At 51.6% G+C, this 15,615-nt stretch overlaps 1 protein-coding gene across 4 annotated transcripts in view; it reads right to left on the bottom strand.

Annotated features, from left to right (window-relative positions):
• EXOC6B (exocyst complex component 6B) overlaps positions 1–15,615 on the bottom strand; it is a 376,533-nt gene that overhangs the window by 184,068 nt on the left and 176,850 nt on the right. For 3 of the 4 annotated variants that reach the window (XM_038134227.1, XM_038134230.1, XM_038134231.1), the window contains one exon: positions 10,356–10,427. The exons of the other annotated variant lie outside the window; for it this stretch is intronic. In XM_038134227.1, the coding sequence (XP_037990155.1) occupies positions 10,356–10,427 (72 nt within the window). The remainder of the gene's footprint in view (positions 1–10,355; positions 10,428–15,615) is intronic. 4 annotated transcript variants of the gene reach the window in all.

Raw genomic sequence — 15,615 nt, 5'->3', positions numbered from 1 at the left:
ACATTCACCTGCCAATGTGCGAGCTCCAGCCACAGCTCCCGAGGGCAGGAACAAGTCTTTGGTCACAGCTGGGATCAAAGGGAATCAACAAACTTGAGCTGCACTGAATTCCTACATTCAGCATCCTAAATTTCATTCCTTATTGAGAAATGCAAGAGTTCCCTTAACTCCTGGGGACTTTACCGGGATATTTGTTCCCTGTTCGCCTCAGAACCACAGAATTTGGATCATTTTAGGCAATCAGGTGACAGCTGAGTTAGAAAATGACAGAAGAGAACTGCAGGCAGCCCCAAAAACACCTTCCTGCCTCATCCCAATCCACGCGCAGCAGTGCTGGAATTGCCCAGAGCTCCCAGGAATGGATGCAGGGAAGAATCCCACCTAAAAATGTCCTTTCTTTTCCCCCAACACAGTGACTGGGAGAGCCCCTGCCAGAGCAACCCCAAGGATTTGCTTCTGCAAATAATCAGAGAAATCTTCAAGGACCTGGAGCCTCCTCATCCTCCAAATAAATTCCAAGCTGCCTTTTTCTTCCCTTTCCAAGTGGAGTGGAAAAGAGAGATCCTCCCTTCTCCCAAAGTCTTAATAATGTTCTTCAAACGCTTTGGAGATGCTTCAAGAGAAAGCACTGAAGAAATATTAACCAGCATTTCATCCCAAAGCCTTGCAGCTCATTTCAGGGCTGGCTCCACATTCCAGCCTCACTCCCTGCTCCCAGATCCCTCCTGCTTTAAGGTGGTGGGCGTTTGGATGCTTCCAAAGGTTGGGAACCTCAAGAGCCTTGTCCTGCCGGGTTTATAAATCCCTTTTTCCCTGCTTTGCGAGCGGAAGCACAGCTTTCCCACAGTCCCAGAGGGATAGTCAGGAAAGTTTGGCCGTGGACGCTGCCCCTGTCCCAAGCCTGGAGCCCGAGAGCTCCTGGAGCTGCCGAGTCTGACACTAATGAAAAATAAGGAGGAAACACCAAAAATGTGCTCCTAATTTCTTGCTCAGCTCCAAAGATTTGCGAGGACTTTGTGGAGCTACTGCAACGAGTTAGGAATGATGAAGTGCAGGGCTCCGGCTCGGGCCAGGCGGCGCAGGACGCAGACACTGCCTCGTTACTGCCCCGCTAATTGAGGTCCTGCTCGGCCTGGAACGCTGAGGGAGCGGCAGGAAAACGTCTGGGACCTTTCCCTTTTCCAGCCATCCTTTAAAAAAGCGCTTTATAAAATCCCACCGTGCCACGGGAGCCGGCCCAGAACGATCAGGGGGATTCTCGGCCGGCTCCGGCTTCCCGGAGTTGAAATACAAAGCCCGGGGAGCATTTTGGATACCTGGGTTCAGGGAAAAGCCACGGGATGTGGGAAATAATGGACTTGCAAATCAGGATCTGGTTCTTGTTGTGCCTCCGGGAAAGGAGGAGCAAGGATGGGTCCAGTTAAATGTTGGGAGAGCGGGAAAAGAGTTTGTGGAATTCCGTAGGAGATTCCAAGGGCTTTATCAGGGCCTGGACAGAACTTGGAGCACTCTGGGACAGTGGGAGGTGTCCCTGAACATGGATGGGGTGGGATGGGATGGGATTGGAGGTCCTTTCCAACCCAAACCATTCCAGGATTCTGGAGCCCCTCTGCTCCGGAGCCAGGCTGGGAGAGCTGGGAATGCTCCCCTGGAGAAGGGAAAAATCCTCAGAGTCCCTGCAGGGGCTCCAGGAGAGCTGGAGAGGGGCTGGGGACAAGGCCTGCAGGGACAGGAGCCAGGGAATGGCTTCCCACTGCCAGAGGACAGGGATGGATGGGAGACTGGGAAGGAATTGTTCACAGGAGGGAGAGAAGAAACAAATCCCTGCTCCTCTAAGTGGATCCCGTATTTTTCCAAAGACTAAAAAAGTTCTCAGCACTCCACAGCCCAGGATTTTCCCTCACTCTCTTGTATCTTTAGCCCTGGCAATAAAATCCTCCAACCATTCCATTCCTACAATTCCCATGGATCCCTTCCTTAATTTTAGGAACCCCTCCTCAGTCTATCCCCAAGAGTTTCATGGCAGGGAGGAAAAGATTCCTCAAAATCTTCACAAAGAGACCTTCACCCCAAAGATGTGAGGGAAAACTCTTCTTCCCAATGGCTCTTTTTGGTGCTTAAGGCAACCACTTCCTGGAATCAGGATTTCACCCCCAGGGATTCATGGCTAGCTCCCTTTCCAGGGAGAGGTTTGCAGCTCACCCTCACTGCAGGAGGATCCCGGAATGTTCTTTTTGTGAGGCAAGAGGAGAAACACCAGAGAGGGATGGGATCCTACACAGACCCCACCAAAAAACTCCTGCAACTCCCTGTCCTGGAAAAGAAAACACAGGAGAATTCCTTTGCAGCTGGGAAAGTCGAGATCAGGAAAAAGAATTCCTAAGAAGTTGAAGCAGCAGAAGAAAAAGAAGATTCCAAAATAGAAGCTTTCAAGGAAGAAAAACACAATTCCAAAGGAGAAAAAGAAGGCTCCAAAGAAGCAGAGGATGATTCACAAGAAGACTCCCAAGAAGATTCCAAAGAAGAAGATTCCAAAGAAGAAGATTCCAAAGAAGAAGATGATGATTCTCAAGAAGAAGATTCCAAAGGAGAAGGAGAAGCAGAAGAAGAAGAAGATTATTCCCAAGAAGATTCCAAAGAAGATTCAGAAGATCCAGAAGTTTCTGAATATTCCAAAGTTTCAGAAGAAGAAGAAGATTCCCAAGAGGAAGAAGAGCCTGTGGAAGGACACTGTCCCCTCACCACTCCCAAGGGACATGGAAGGCTGCTCCTAAACCTTCATCCAAGCATCCCTTGGGACACCAGACAGGATTCCTGCCCCTCTGTGGCAGCTCCTGCCTTGCCCAGCCTGAAGCCACGAGCTGGAGTAAATCCAGGTTTGGAAATAACCCTGGGATGCGGCACCACGAGGAGTGGGAGGAAACAAGTGGCTGGGGAGGAAATTGAAATTCCAGAGTGGGAAATGTGGAAGAGAAGGAAAACGGAGGGTCCTGGTGCTCAGCAGGGGCTGCTGAGGGAAGGGATCAATGAACTTTCCTGAAAAAAACCAGCAGAGCTTAGGCCTGGTCTAACGGAACGGAGAGACCTGGAGAGGAGGAAAAGTAGGAATGGGGAGTGGTGCAAAAGTGAATCCACACCTCAGCCACCAGCAGGGCGTGGGGACAGCCAGGAATGGGAGCTGGAGCTCAGGAGGACAAAGAGGCCACCAGGGGAAGCCCTGGAAGGAGAGGAAAGGTCGGGGCTTTCATCGGGAGGGACGGAAAAGCCACGCTGAGGATGTGACATCATCTCTGGAGACAAGGGAATTTGGGACTGGAAGGTGAATAAAAGTTGGGAAAGACCTAAATGCTGAGTAGAAGAAATATCTCAACAGGTGTGTGAATTCCAGAGGAAGGAGAGATGGGATTCATCCATGTCCCACACACAACAGCTCCAGGAGGAACGGTCAAACACCATGGTTATCCCAGGAATGCAGGACCTCTAAAAAACAGGGTCAAAATGTCCAATTGGATGTTGGAATATCACGCTCTGGAGAAGACAGCCTTCAGAAAATTTGGAAAAATTCCTTATTTCATAGAATCCCAGAATCCCAGACTGGGCTGGGCTGGACGGGACCTACAAAGGTTCTTTAGTCCAACCCCTCCCATGAGCAGGGACATCTTCCACTGAATCACATCCTGTCCAACCTGGCCTGGGATGTTTCCAGGGATGGGGCATCCACCGCTCTCTGGGCAGCTGTGCCAGGGATTTACCACCCTCGTTTTGAGGAAGTTCCTCTTTATATCTCATTTAAATCACCCTCCCTGCTGTTGGAGCTCTCAGCCCTTGTCCCTCACAACAGGCCCTGCCATAAAATCTGCCCCCGTTTATGAGGATACAGCAATCCCTGCTCCTGCCCTCCTGACTGGGAAGTTTCATGGCTGGAGTTCGCCTGCCTGTGGGCAAACTGGGATGGGGTTTGATGGGGTACTGGGACCCCACGGGGCACTTTAACACAAGCCACGGCAGACTCTGGTAAACAACTCCTGTGGTCTGTATTGAGAACAGATCTGGAAGCAGGAGAAGGGGCCCAGCAGGGGGGATTTGATCTGATCCATGACCAAAACCATTCCCATGCCCCAAGCCAGCCCTTCATGGGCTGACCAGTGAAGCAATCCCCCACAATTTACTCCTGCCATAAAGGGAGCCTGTTTTCCCACAATCCTGGAGCCACCATATCTGGGATCAATAAACCTCCTCAATAGCCACATAAAACTCCTTTCATCCCTTCTTCCCTCCAGAAAAGGTGGCAACTGCCACTCCAAATGGCCAATCCCACTGACCAAAGGGGCCCCGTGCCCACGCCTTGGGATCAACTCCCAGCCCCACCACGAAGTCCCGGAAAACAAGTGACTGCAGCTCCTCACCCCAAAAGCTGTGGCTCGTGGCCTCGGCTTTGTAGGTCCTCTGGAAAGAGTTACCAAAGATAAAACAATCTTTCCATCTTCTGATTTAAAAGGGACTTCTGGGCAATGTCTGTCCTAAAACTCAATATAAATTTGCATTTCTCCCTGGAGGCTCCTCGTTGCAAAGGGTTCCCATTGGGCTTTAACAATGCCACTGCCCTTTTTTCGGGGAACAATGACAAATCCTTGTCCCCTTGATGGATGCTCGTTCCCTACAGAAGTCAACAGTAAAAATGTGAAAGGGTTCGGAGCATCCACGACGCTCCTACCAAATTCCTCAGGCTCCCCAGCCAGGCACGATTAAGGGCTCGGCTCAAGGAGTGAGGATGTGCTGAAAGAGATCCCAATCTCACCAGAAAAGTCACCCCAGGTTCCTCCCAGCTCAGCAAAGCGGGGCTTTGCTCTTCTGGGGGGCTTTCAGCAGAGGTTCCGTCCCGAGTTTGGCAAGATCTGCCCGCTGCAAAGGGGGAACTCCGGAGGGAAACAATGAAAGGAAAAAGGGAACGGAGTTAAGGCACTTCGGGGCCTAACAAGCCACTGAGCTGTTGCTCGGGCAAACTTCAGAAAACCATTCATCTTCTGAGAGAGCCACCAGCAACGGCCCTGCCGCGGCTCTGGAAGCGCTGCCATCCTGGTGGGAGGTCCTGTCACACTCCCAGGATTTACAGAGCCTCGGGAAGATAACGCCGAGCGCCGGGATCACCACGGGGAAGGATTGTCCTCCCGGCAGAGAAGCACAGCTCCTCCCACCCGCTCCCAGCCCCGGCTGAAGCTGCAGGTGGCACCTCAACTCCAAACAGCCTCCGGGAACAGAGGAGGAATTCCTGCAGACCTGCGGGGAGTTCCGAGGGATGAGAGGTTCTGCAGAGCGTTGGGAGCCAATCCCAAAACTCTCCCGGAACAAAGGGGGTTTGGGCCTCAGCAGAACCGGAGTGGATTGGGCTGGACCCTCACGAGTCATAATTAGTATTTGTTGATAATTACTGAGGCTTAATGAGCAGATTAAAGCCAAAATTTCTACTCAAGTAGACCCAAACCCAAGTTTCAGGTCTCCTTTGGAATAGGTCGTGTCCTCCTGAGGACTCAGCCCAAGATTCCCACTTTGCCTTCCCTGTCCCTCAGGAAAAATGAAACCTTGCTAAAATCCAGCAGGAACTTCCCACCCTTAACCGCCCATCCCAAACACCCAGGGAAAACAGACTTTCCCAAAGGTTTCCACACCTGTCCCACACCAGAACTGCCCTGGAGCAGCTGAAAACCCAAATAATTCCATGGATTTATCCCCTCAGGGGCTGGGCTGGGTCGCTGGGAGCAGAACAAGCTCTGACCCCAGTGATTTCCCTTTCTGCCCTCACCCTTTGGAAGCACAGCAGTGATTCCCGTGGCGAGGATGTCACCGGCACTCCAGAGCTGGGCACCAGCTGCAGGAATTCCTTGGCTCTGCCTGGCCAGGCCAAGCCCCAGGAGAGCAGGAGCGGCTCCGTTGGCAGAGGGGATGAGCTGAGCCACGGGGGACGGGGTGGGACAAAGCTCTGCCCCCGCAGCAGCGGCTGATCCTGCCCCCGAGGGCTCTGGGAAGGTCCAGGCAGGACAAAATTCCCAACTCCACCAGCTCAGGTCTGCCTCTGACACAGGCCCAGCAAGGAAATCCTCCCAGTCAACATCTACCAGAATCCTGGAATGTGCTGGGTGGGAAAGGACCTTAAATCCCACCCAGTGCCACCCCATCCATGGGCAGGGACACCTCCCTCTATCCCAGGTGGATCCAAGCCCCAGTGTCCAACCTGGCTGTGGGCACTGCCAGGGATCCAGGGGCAGCCCCAGCTGCTCTGGGAATTCCAGCCCAGCCCCTGCCCACCCTCCCAGCCAGCAATTCCTTGCCAATTGCCCATCTAAAGCTACTTTTTGCCTCCTTGAAGCCCAAACCCGGACATCTCACCTCCCATCCCACCTGCCCAGGGTCAGACCAGTCAGACTCATTCCCTGGCTCATCCCAAGCTGAGCACACACCGCAATGATCCATGGAAAAGATGGAAGCAGAACAAAACAGCATAAATGGATAAACTCCACGTTTTCTCCTCTCCCCCAGTTTCTCTTTGCACCAGGAGCAGGCTCCCCAGCACCACGGTTTGTTCCAGCCCCTGGTTCTTTCCCTAAAGGAAGATTTTCCTTGGACACTTGGCTGCACTGCAGGAACATCCCGAAATATTCCTCAACAGCCAGCTCGCAATAAAAAAACTTTAACCCTAAATATTTAACTGAGACACCTTTACTGGCTTCGCACAAACCAAAAATGACAGCTTTTGATGCAAAACTCAGAGGTTTTGTTCCTTAGTTGTGGGTTGTGGCTTTTAGGACAGCAAATAAAGACTGCACCAGGTAAGAATAAAACAATGAAATTCCCAATGAAATCAAAGAATGACAACCCCAAGGAGCGATGGGGATGGAAGCTCTGCCCAGGAAAAAAAAAGGAATTCCTGCGGCTCCTGCTTTGAAGAGTTTTTCACATCCCTCTCTATAGGATCAGAGCGCTCAATTTATATAAAACAAATGTACAACCAGGCTGGGAGAGGCTTTGGGAAGCGTTGGGAGCAGAAAGGAGGAGTTCCCACGATAAGGCAAACGGGAGAAGCCATCGGACACGGCGACAGAGGCAATCTGACACTCCATGTGCAGTAGGTTTTAATTATATCGTAATAAGGAGCTATATATGTGCATTTTTCATGATTTACTAGATGGCTTCTTTAAATTCTAAGCCAAGCTGTGTTTTTTGGGTTTAAAAAAAAAACAAAAAAACAAAAAACCAGTTTTTTAAAAAATAATTAAAAATAGAAACGGTGCTGCAGAGAACATTTGGAAAATTTTTCAGAGTCGATTGTTTATTGGGACTCCAACTGATTTTAATGAAAAATATGGTTATAATTTGAAAAAAAAAGCAGCACTTTTATGTTTTGCATAAGGAAAAGGCCCTACAATGCAACCTCCGGGGCACTTCTGGAATCAAAAAAAAAAAAAAAAAACCTAAATCTCAAATGGTTGCCGGGGCTCGCCGGCCAAACCCCCTCCTGGAAACCCCAAAGATGTGGGTTCCAAAGTATTCCAGGCATCCACAACAAGTGAAACTGGATGGTAGGGAAGTATGTTCCCAACATTTCCTTCTGTTTCTGGTGAAACTGGAACCAGATGACCCCGAGCAGCGCGCTGTGCGAAGGGGTCATTAAGCAGCTGCAGATGCGGCCCCGCTGATGGCTTCCATCCCGCTCCAGGGAAGGAGAGGTCATCCCGGGGGTAACTCGGGATCATCCCGCCCCTCCCGGCGTCCCAGCACAGCCCCCAGGGCTGGGAGAGCTCAGCCCGGAGGTTTCTGGGGAGCACAATCGCAGGGAGAGGGGCAGGACACCCCACTGGGCCGGGGTGGTGGAGGAGACATCGGGGTGCTTCTCCAGGTGGGAGGGAGGTTCAGGGGAGGTTCGGAGGGAGGTTCAGGTGTCTCCAGAGGGAGGTTCAGGTGATTCCCCTGGGGGTGCGCTGGTGTTCCCAGGTTTTACAGACATGGGGGGACTGAGAGGTGTTTTAAAAGGTTTTCAGTCTCGATGAAGAGTGAGACGTAAGAGATGAAAAACTCAACACCACTCTATCAGAAGCCAGCCCGGTTCCTGGTTACAGCACCTTATAAATGTTTTTGAGTTTATTACTTTTTGCCACACAGTGCTGCTAACACTCCTAACACCGATCACCGATATTTTTACCCCACCTGGTCCTGCTACAATGCATCTTTCACTGCTCTGATTCTCTAAAACATCTAATCTTTTTGCAAGGCCACATTTTGAAACTTGTTGAAACTTTATTTCCAGTTCAATCTCTGTCTCAACAAGATCATCATCTCTATTCCACGGCCTTCCTGTATCAGCAGTTGCACACAGGTGTACAAGGCTGCGTGAGCTGTCAGGTCCTGAGAATTCTTTGCTTTGAGAAAACTCTCCACTTTGAGAATTTTCTCGAGAATTCTTTACAAATCCATTTCTCCCGTGGGCGGTGCTCCCATACGGCCCTTCCCTGCTCCTTCCACCTCAGCAGCCATCCCAGTTTGGCTCCCTGGCTCTGGGGGGTCACAGGAGAGGTCTCCAGGTGACCCTGGTGGGGCTTGGCCCAGCCTGAAGTGGTTCCTTCCACAGGAACTTGGGCTTTCCTCCCCTTTTCCAGCTGATTCACAGGAACCAGGACACCTGGGAAGGTTCCTCCATGGAAAGGGTGCCCAGGCCTTGGAAGCGCCCAGGGAGGTTTGGAATCCCCATCCCTGGAGGTGCCCAAGGAATTCCTGGGTGTGGGACTGGGCACAGCTTGGACTGGATGATCCTGGAGGGATTTTCCAGCCTCAGGGATCCCAGGATTCTGTGGTCGTGCCAAGATGGGATATGAAGGGGAAATCCTTCCCTCTGACAGATTCCCAGATTTGCTGTGGCTGCCCTGGATCCCAAGGCCAGGTGGGACACCGGGGCTTGGATCCACCTGGGATGGTGGGAAGTGTCCCTGCCCGTGGAGCCAGATGATCCTTAAGGTCCCTTGGCACCAGACCATCCCACAATTATCTGACCAAACAAAGCACACCGAGTTCAGCGGGAGCTGAGCTTGTCCAGACATCAAAGGGTTGGAGACTCCCCCCCTTCATTCCAGAACCATCCAAATGCCACAAAGCCCCAAATCAGCACCCCCCGGGCCAGGGCCCGCTTGGAAAAATTCACTTTTACAACCAGCAGCCACTTTTTTCTCCCCCCTTTTTTTTTTCCTGACAGTCAAAACTCAAATAACCATGACTTGATCACGACAGTGCAAAAATATATGAAAATACAAAAATTAGGAATAAACCAGCACCACACAAGCACAGCATCTTAAAGAGCACCAGTTCCACCAAGCTGAAAATAATTAGGAGGCAAATCAGTGGGGAGAAAGAACGTAATCAGAAAAATATGAAGCCTAATTGAAAATTGTTTAAGAACATTTTAACGAGATGCTCCAGAAGCCACAATCCCACAACTGAGCGGGGCGGCCACGCTGGTTAAAAGGCAAACCTGGCGCAGATGGGAGTTAAAGAGGCCATAAAAAAAACAGGGAAAAAAAGAAAAAGGGGACACGACAAATGGAATAAAGGGAAAAGCTCGGGCTGACAAAGGGAAATCTGGTGTTAGGATGTGCAGGGGCTGATACGGGAAGCAAGAGATGCACGGAGAAAGAACGGGCTGGTTAAGTTTCTCCTTGGCTGATTTTTTTTGGGAACATTCAGACAATCCAATGGATTCTTCCTCGAAAAGGGGAATTTTTGGATGTGCTCAAGGCCAGGTTGGATGAAGCACTCTGGGACAGTAGAGATGTCCCTGCCCATGGCAAGGGGTGGAATGGGATGGGATTTATGCTCCCTTCCAACCCAAACCACTCAGGGATTCCATAATTTCTTTTTCCCCTGAAAAACTGGAAAAAAAAATCTTAGTTTTATGAACAGCTGAGAGAGGTCACGGAATCCCAGCTGTGGAGATGACAGATCCCCTTGGATTGCAATCCAGGGGCAGGTAAAACACATTCTGGATGAGCAGATTGTCCAGGGCAGGGGTACAAGCACAGAAAAGTTGGTGTGACTCCACCTGAAAGGCTGGACTCGGTTCTGGCACCCAGATTCCAGAAGTTTGCTGGAAAACCCCTCTTTTCAAACCCCAGCAGGCGCCCAGAGTGGAAAACTGGGAATTTTTCCACTGGGGAGATGAATTGTAAGCACCACAAAGGTTAGTGAGGTGTAAGTCCTCAGATTTGCAGTTTAGTGCCACAAAATCAACCCCAGGAGAACAAAGAAAGCCAAAAATTGGGAATTAGGGCCAGGTTATTCTCCAGGAGAGGGAATTAGTGACCAGAGCAAAGTACCTGAACATTTGGAGAGAGCAGGAGACTGAAGAATATCCTGGCAATTATTTTCCACTGATTGAATCTGCAATCCTTTAGGGAATGAAGGGAACAAACATTAATAAAAGAGGGAACAGCAACAAAGCAGAAAGACAGGGAGCAGGCAGGCAAGGAAAAGTCCTGGAAAGGGGAAGCAAAGAGGGCAGAAAGCTGACAAAAACATGGGATCAGGGAATCTGTACAACTGAAGGCAGCAAGAAAAGGGAAATTAAACCCAGAACTGCTACACCTGGCAGGACAGGGCTGGACACGAGGGACAAGGACGAGGGCAAAGTCCTGCAGCGGGGTCAGGGCAACACATCCAGGCTGGGAGGAGAAGGGATTGAGATGAGCTAAGGAGAGGGATCTGAGGTGTTGGGATGAGGCTGGAATGGCCCAGCCCAGACCCCCCTGCTCAGCCCTGGGTGATGGCAGAGGAAAGGTGGGAATGGTGTCCCTGTGCCCCTCAGGTGAGAGCCCACGGGCAGAGCTGCCCCAGCCCTGGGGCCAGCAGCAGGAGCACGGGGAGCTGCTGGAGAGAGCCCAGAGGAGGCCCCGGAGCTGCTGCAGGGCTGGAGCCCCTCTGCTCTGGAGCCAGGCTGGAGAGCTGGGAATGCTCCCCTGGAGAAGGGAAGGCTCCAGGCAGAGCTCAGAGCCCCTGGCAGGGCCTGCAGGGGCTCCAGGAGAGCTGCAGAGGGACTGGGGACAAGGGACAGAGGGACAGGAGCCAGGGAATGGCTGCCACTGGGAAAGGGGAGATTGGGCTGGGATCTTGGCAAGGAATTGCTGGCTGGGAGGGTGGGCAGGCCCTGGGATGGAATTCCCAGAGAATCCCTGGATCCCTGGCAGTGCCCGAGGCCAGGCTGGACACTGGGGCTGGAGCCCCCTGGTCTCACTGAAGGTGTCCCTGCCTGTGGATGGGGTTGGGGATGGGATGGGATTTCAGGTCCCTTCCAACCCAGCCCATTCCATGGTTCCATGAAATGCCAGAGTTTCAAGGGCTGGAGATGAGAGAATCGTGATTGTTACACCTTGGGCTGTTTCTGCACCTGGAGCAAACCCTGAGCTCAGAACTGACACTGCTGGGCCCTGGCTGGGCTCAGCATGCTAAACTCTCAGATTTTGTGAACGTTGAAATCTCCTCATTTAAAGTGAATTTTACTGCAAAAAATCTTGTGCCTTTCAAGCTGCCCAAACACCTCTGTCTGGAGTGAGAACAGACAGAGAACCCTTAACCCTGGAAATGGTTTGGTGAGGAAAAAATGTAAATACACCGAGGAACAAAGAGTGAAAATTCAGAGAGGGGCACCGAGGCCACGTCTCATCCTTCATGGCCCAACTGATACCAGCCGTGGGATCATTCCCAAAATAAATCCATGCCCGAGACAACCAAAAAACACTTTCTGACTCAGCCAAGCCCTGGTGTTCAAGGCCACCCTCTCCCCCGGGGTCAGGCTCCTCCGTGAGTCAGAGCTTGATTCCCTTTCCCGTAAGGCAGCAAGTTCAGCACTCCAAGAATTTCCAAGTTTCATCAAAATCCATAAACACGTTTTATTCCATCCAGGAGAACATTGAACTTGGCGGCACCGAGCACCGCAGCCGTGGCCGCGAGTCAAGAAAAATCCTCTTTGGAAGAGTCAGAAACATCTCCCAGGAGGGAAATGAAGGAGGTCTGGAAAATGGGCATCTCCCCTGAACCCAGCCACCCTTGGTCACGAACAGAACATCCATAAAAAGCCGGCAATTATTCCCTATTTACATTAAAGGCCTGTTAAAAACGCCTGCTTCCAGCGGGAGCGCGGAGCTCCTGGACAACTTGGCACAGGGAGGCACCCCTGGATTAACAGCTCACCCAGGGCCACACAGAGAGCGTTATCAGAGCCCGGATCACAGCTCCCAAATCCTTGGCTGCCCCAGCTGGAGCTCAGCTTCCCTTCCCTCTCAGCTCCTCTCGGCTTTTGAAATTTGGTCTTCGCCACAAGAAGAAAAACAAGTTTGACTCCGCTGCTCCTCCGTGAGGTTTTGGGATCAGGGAGCTCAGGTAGTCCTGGATCCCAAACAATCAGACGAGGAGCTGGCCACTGATGAACGCCCACCTCGAGGTCAGGGGTTGTGGTTGGAACTTGGAGTTTTAGAGAAAATGACTCACTGGGATTGCGAAGGTTCTCCAAAGATGATGAAATGGTCACCGCAAGCCTGGATGGATCATCCCTGGAGGTCTTTGCTCCACTCCCAAACCCTGACCCGGCTTTGACCTTCAACTCCTCAACCCCCGGCTGCTTATTTTAAACAGTGGCTACCACCAGCGTTCTCTAAACACAAACCAAAACCCCTCCTTTGATAAAGAAATTAAATCCCTCAAGCCCCACAAATCCTGTTTCCAACACCGATAAAGATTCCAATTCTCCCATCTTTGTCCAGCTCCAGCGAGGTGAGGACAGCCCCTGCACAAACCCCGGGGCCCAAAGGTGAACCTCCTGTGGCCTGAAGCTCTGCAGGTGCAGCCAAACCAACACCTGTATGAGAACATTCCAGAAGGATTGCTCAGGACGTGGCTCCCTGGGAATCTTTTGCCGGAACTGTTCCGTTCCTCATCCTGAAACGTGCAGCAGCTCAGGAGGAAAGGGCAAAAGACTGAGCAAAAATTTTAGTTAGAAGATGCCACTCCCAACAAAGGTGAGAGATGAAAGCAGCTCCCTCTGCTCCCGTATGGATTTTGGCCATAACAAAATCCATTCCTTTTGGACATCCTAAATCCGTTGGAACTGATTTCACACCCAAACTTATTTAACTCCATCCTATCCAGACACTCTGCGTACCCTGAGGTGCTTCCAAGGGATCCTGGTAGAGCAGCTGTGGCTGCTCCTGCAGCTGTGGCTGCTCCTGCATCCCTGGAAGGGTCCAAGACCAGGTTGGACACTGGGGTTGGATCCACCTGGGATAGAGGGAGGTGTCCTGCCCATAGGATGAGATGATCCTAATGTCCCTTCCGACCCAAACCTCTCTGTGATTCCCTGGATTGTGCAAAGCACAGGAAGACTGCAGCAGACAGGCTGTGCCACACCAAACCAGGGATACTCCATGCTCCTGACACTCCAAAGCCATCGAACAGCATTTTTTGGGATCAGGTACTTTGCAGCTGTCTCAGGGGAACATCAGCCCCTCAGTGCCCCTACAAGAAAAACCCAACATCCAGGAGGTCCCAAGGGCCTCTGATCCACGTCCATCCCAGGCAGCTCCAGGGCACTGGGAGCGCTGGGATCTCCATGCAGGAAATCCCCGATCCTGCCCCTCCCCTCCTTGGGAATGGTCAGGAACGAGCTCCCCTTCCCAGGCTGCAGCACCAGCAGCCAAAGAGGGAGCACAGCCATGCCGAAGGCCACGGAATCATTTCCTGGTAATTATCCTCATTCCCTGCTCCCGGGGCTGCTCCGGCAGCAGCTCACAGCCAATAAATAAAACCCTCAGGAAAGGCACTGAAATCCTACAGAAAGCACAGGACTGAGGAGTGGCTTCACCTCTGCCAGGGCTTCCTTCCTCTGTCCAATAACCCCAAACCTTTCCCTGGAAACCTGCACAGGTTGGGATGAGAACAGAGCAGGTCCCTCCCTGCAACCCCAGCAGAGGGTCTGACACCTGAGCCACCACAGGTCACCAGGAGATGGGAGCCAATTCCCTAAAAAGCAATCAATCTCCCTTTTAACCTGATTTTTAGGATCTCAGCGAGGCAACCTGAGATGGAATTTCTCCAATGACATCGACACCAACTTTGATACCAGATGTAAAATAAATTCCTGAACCCAATGTGAGCAATCTTTACCTTCTGCAACTCTGAGGTTTTGGTGTTTCCAGCCCCCATTTATGTCCCAGCCTCACCTCATCCCAAATCCTGCCAGTTCCCAGCAAATATTTAAGTGGTAAATCAGGAAGACACAAATAAAACCAACCACCACCAACAGTTCCAGGCGATCAGAGCCTTCATTAGGTCCACGGGTAAATTCCCATCAGGTCCATGACCAGCTCCTCATTGGGTGCACATGAAAACCCCTCACCCAGAGCAGCAAGATCCCCGAATCAATCCGTGAACTGCAGAGCACACGCAGCACGAGGGTGTTGGGACAGCACCCCGTGGACTATTTGCAGTCCTGGTGGCACAAAGTGAACCTGTGCAGGTCACCACGGCCAACAACCTCACCCCCGGGCTGGGGCAAGGCAGGAGGTGACCAAAGGGACACCTCAGAGGGTGGACTTGATGGTGTGGCACTCAGTGTTGCGGGGTCACAGGCTGGACTCAACCACCTCAGAGGTCTTTTCCAGCCTAGTTCATTCCATGATTCCGTGTGATCCTGGAGGTTTTTTCCAACCTTCATGATCCTAGGAGGAGCAGTGCGGGAGGGCAGCAACGAGGTGACCCACACCAGGTTTTACCAAATCCCAGGAGTCCACAGTAATTCCTGCCTGGTTTAGTTTTCCATCTGCTGCCAAACAGAGCCCGGAGATTTCTATTTGCATCCTGGTATTTGGCAAGGGTAGGGAATATTTCCTAGTGGGAATATATAAAAAAAAAAATAAACCTTCCATTCACTCTGAAATATCTCCTGGACATCCCTGTGGGCCTAATTCCCAGAACGCCAAAATCCAAACCTCCAAATGGGAAAAATAGACTGATTACCTGCCAGGAACCTCAGGAGGGGCAAGCCAAGCCCTAATAGCAGCCTGTGCTCCCATCTGGCCTCCACACAGCAACTGGGAAAATGTCCCTGATCGGAGCTGGACCGGCTCGTCAGGCTAATTGCCTCGGAATTAATTAAATGTTCCTCCCTGCAGCTGCACAGAACGTTCACGTGGCTCATTCCCTGACTGCACTGATGATTCCCTGGAATGGATGGGACCATCAGACCCAGCTCCATCAGAGCTGGATTCCATGATCCTTGTGGGTCCCTTCCAACACTCTGTCTGTGAAGAATTTGCATTTAAATATTCCTATTTTAGGCTGAAACCCTGAATATTCGTTTCAGAATTGTGAAGGCAAATTCGCAGCACGAGTCTTTAACCCCTCAAAAAATTTAAAACATCAGAGGGGAAGAATGACTTCCCACTGTCAGAGGGCAGAGAGAGATGGGATCTTGGCAAGGAATTGCTGGCTGGGAGGGTGGGCAGGGGCTGGGCTGGAATTCCCAGAGCAGCTGGGGCTGCCCCTGGATCCCTGGCAGTGCCCAAGGCCAGGCTGGGCACTGGGGTT

This window comes from Motacilla alba, chromosome 4, assembly GCF_015832195.1.
Source record: "Motacilla alba alba isolate MOTALB_02 chromosome 4, Motacilla_alba_V1.0_pri, whole genome shotgun sequence".
Taxonomy (NCBI): Eukaryota; Metazoa; Chordata; class Aves; order Passeriformes; family Motacillidae; genus Motacilla; species Motacilla alba.
This window is presented reverse-complemented; position numbering and strand designations above follow the sequence as displayed.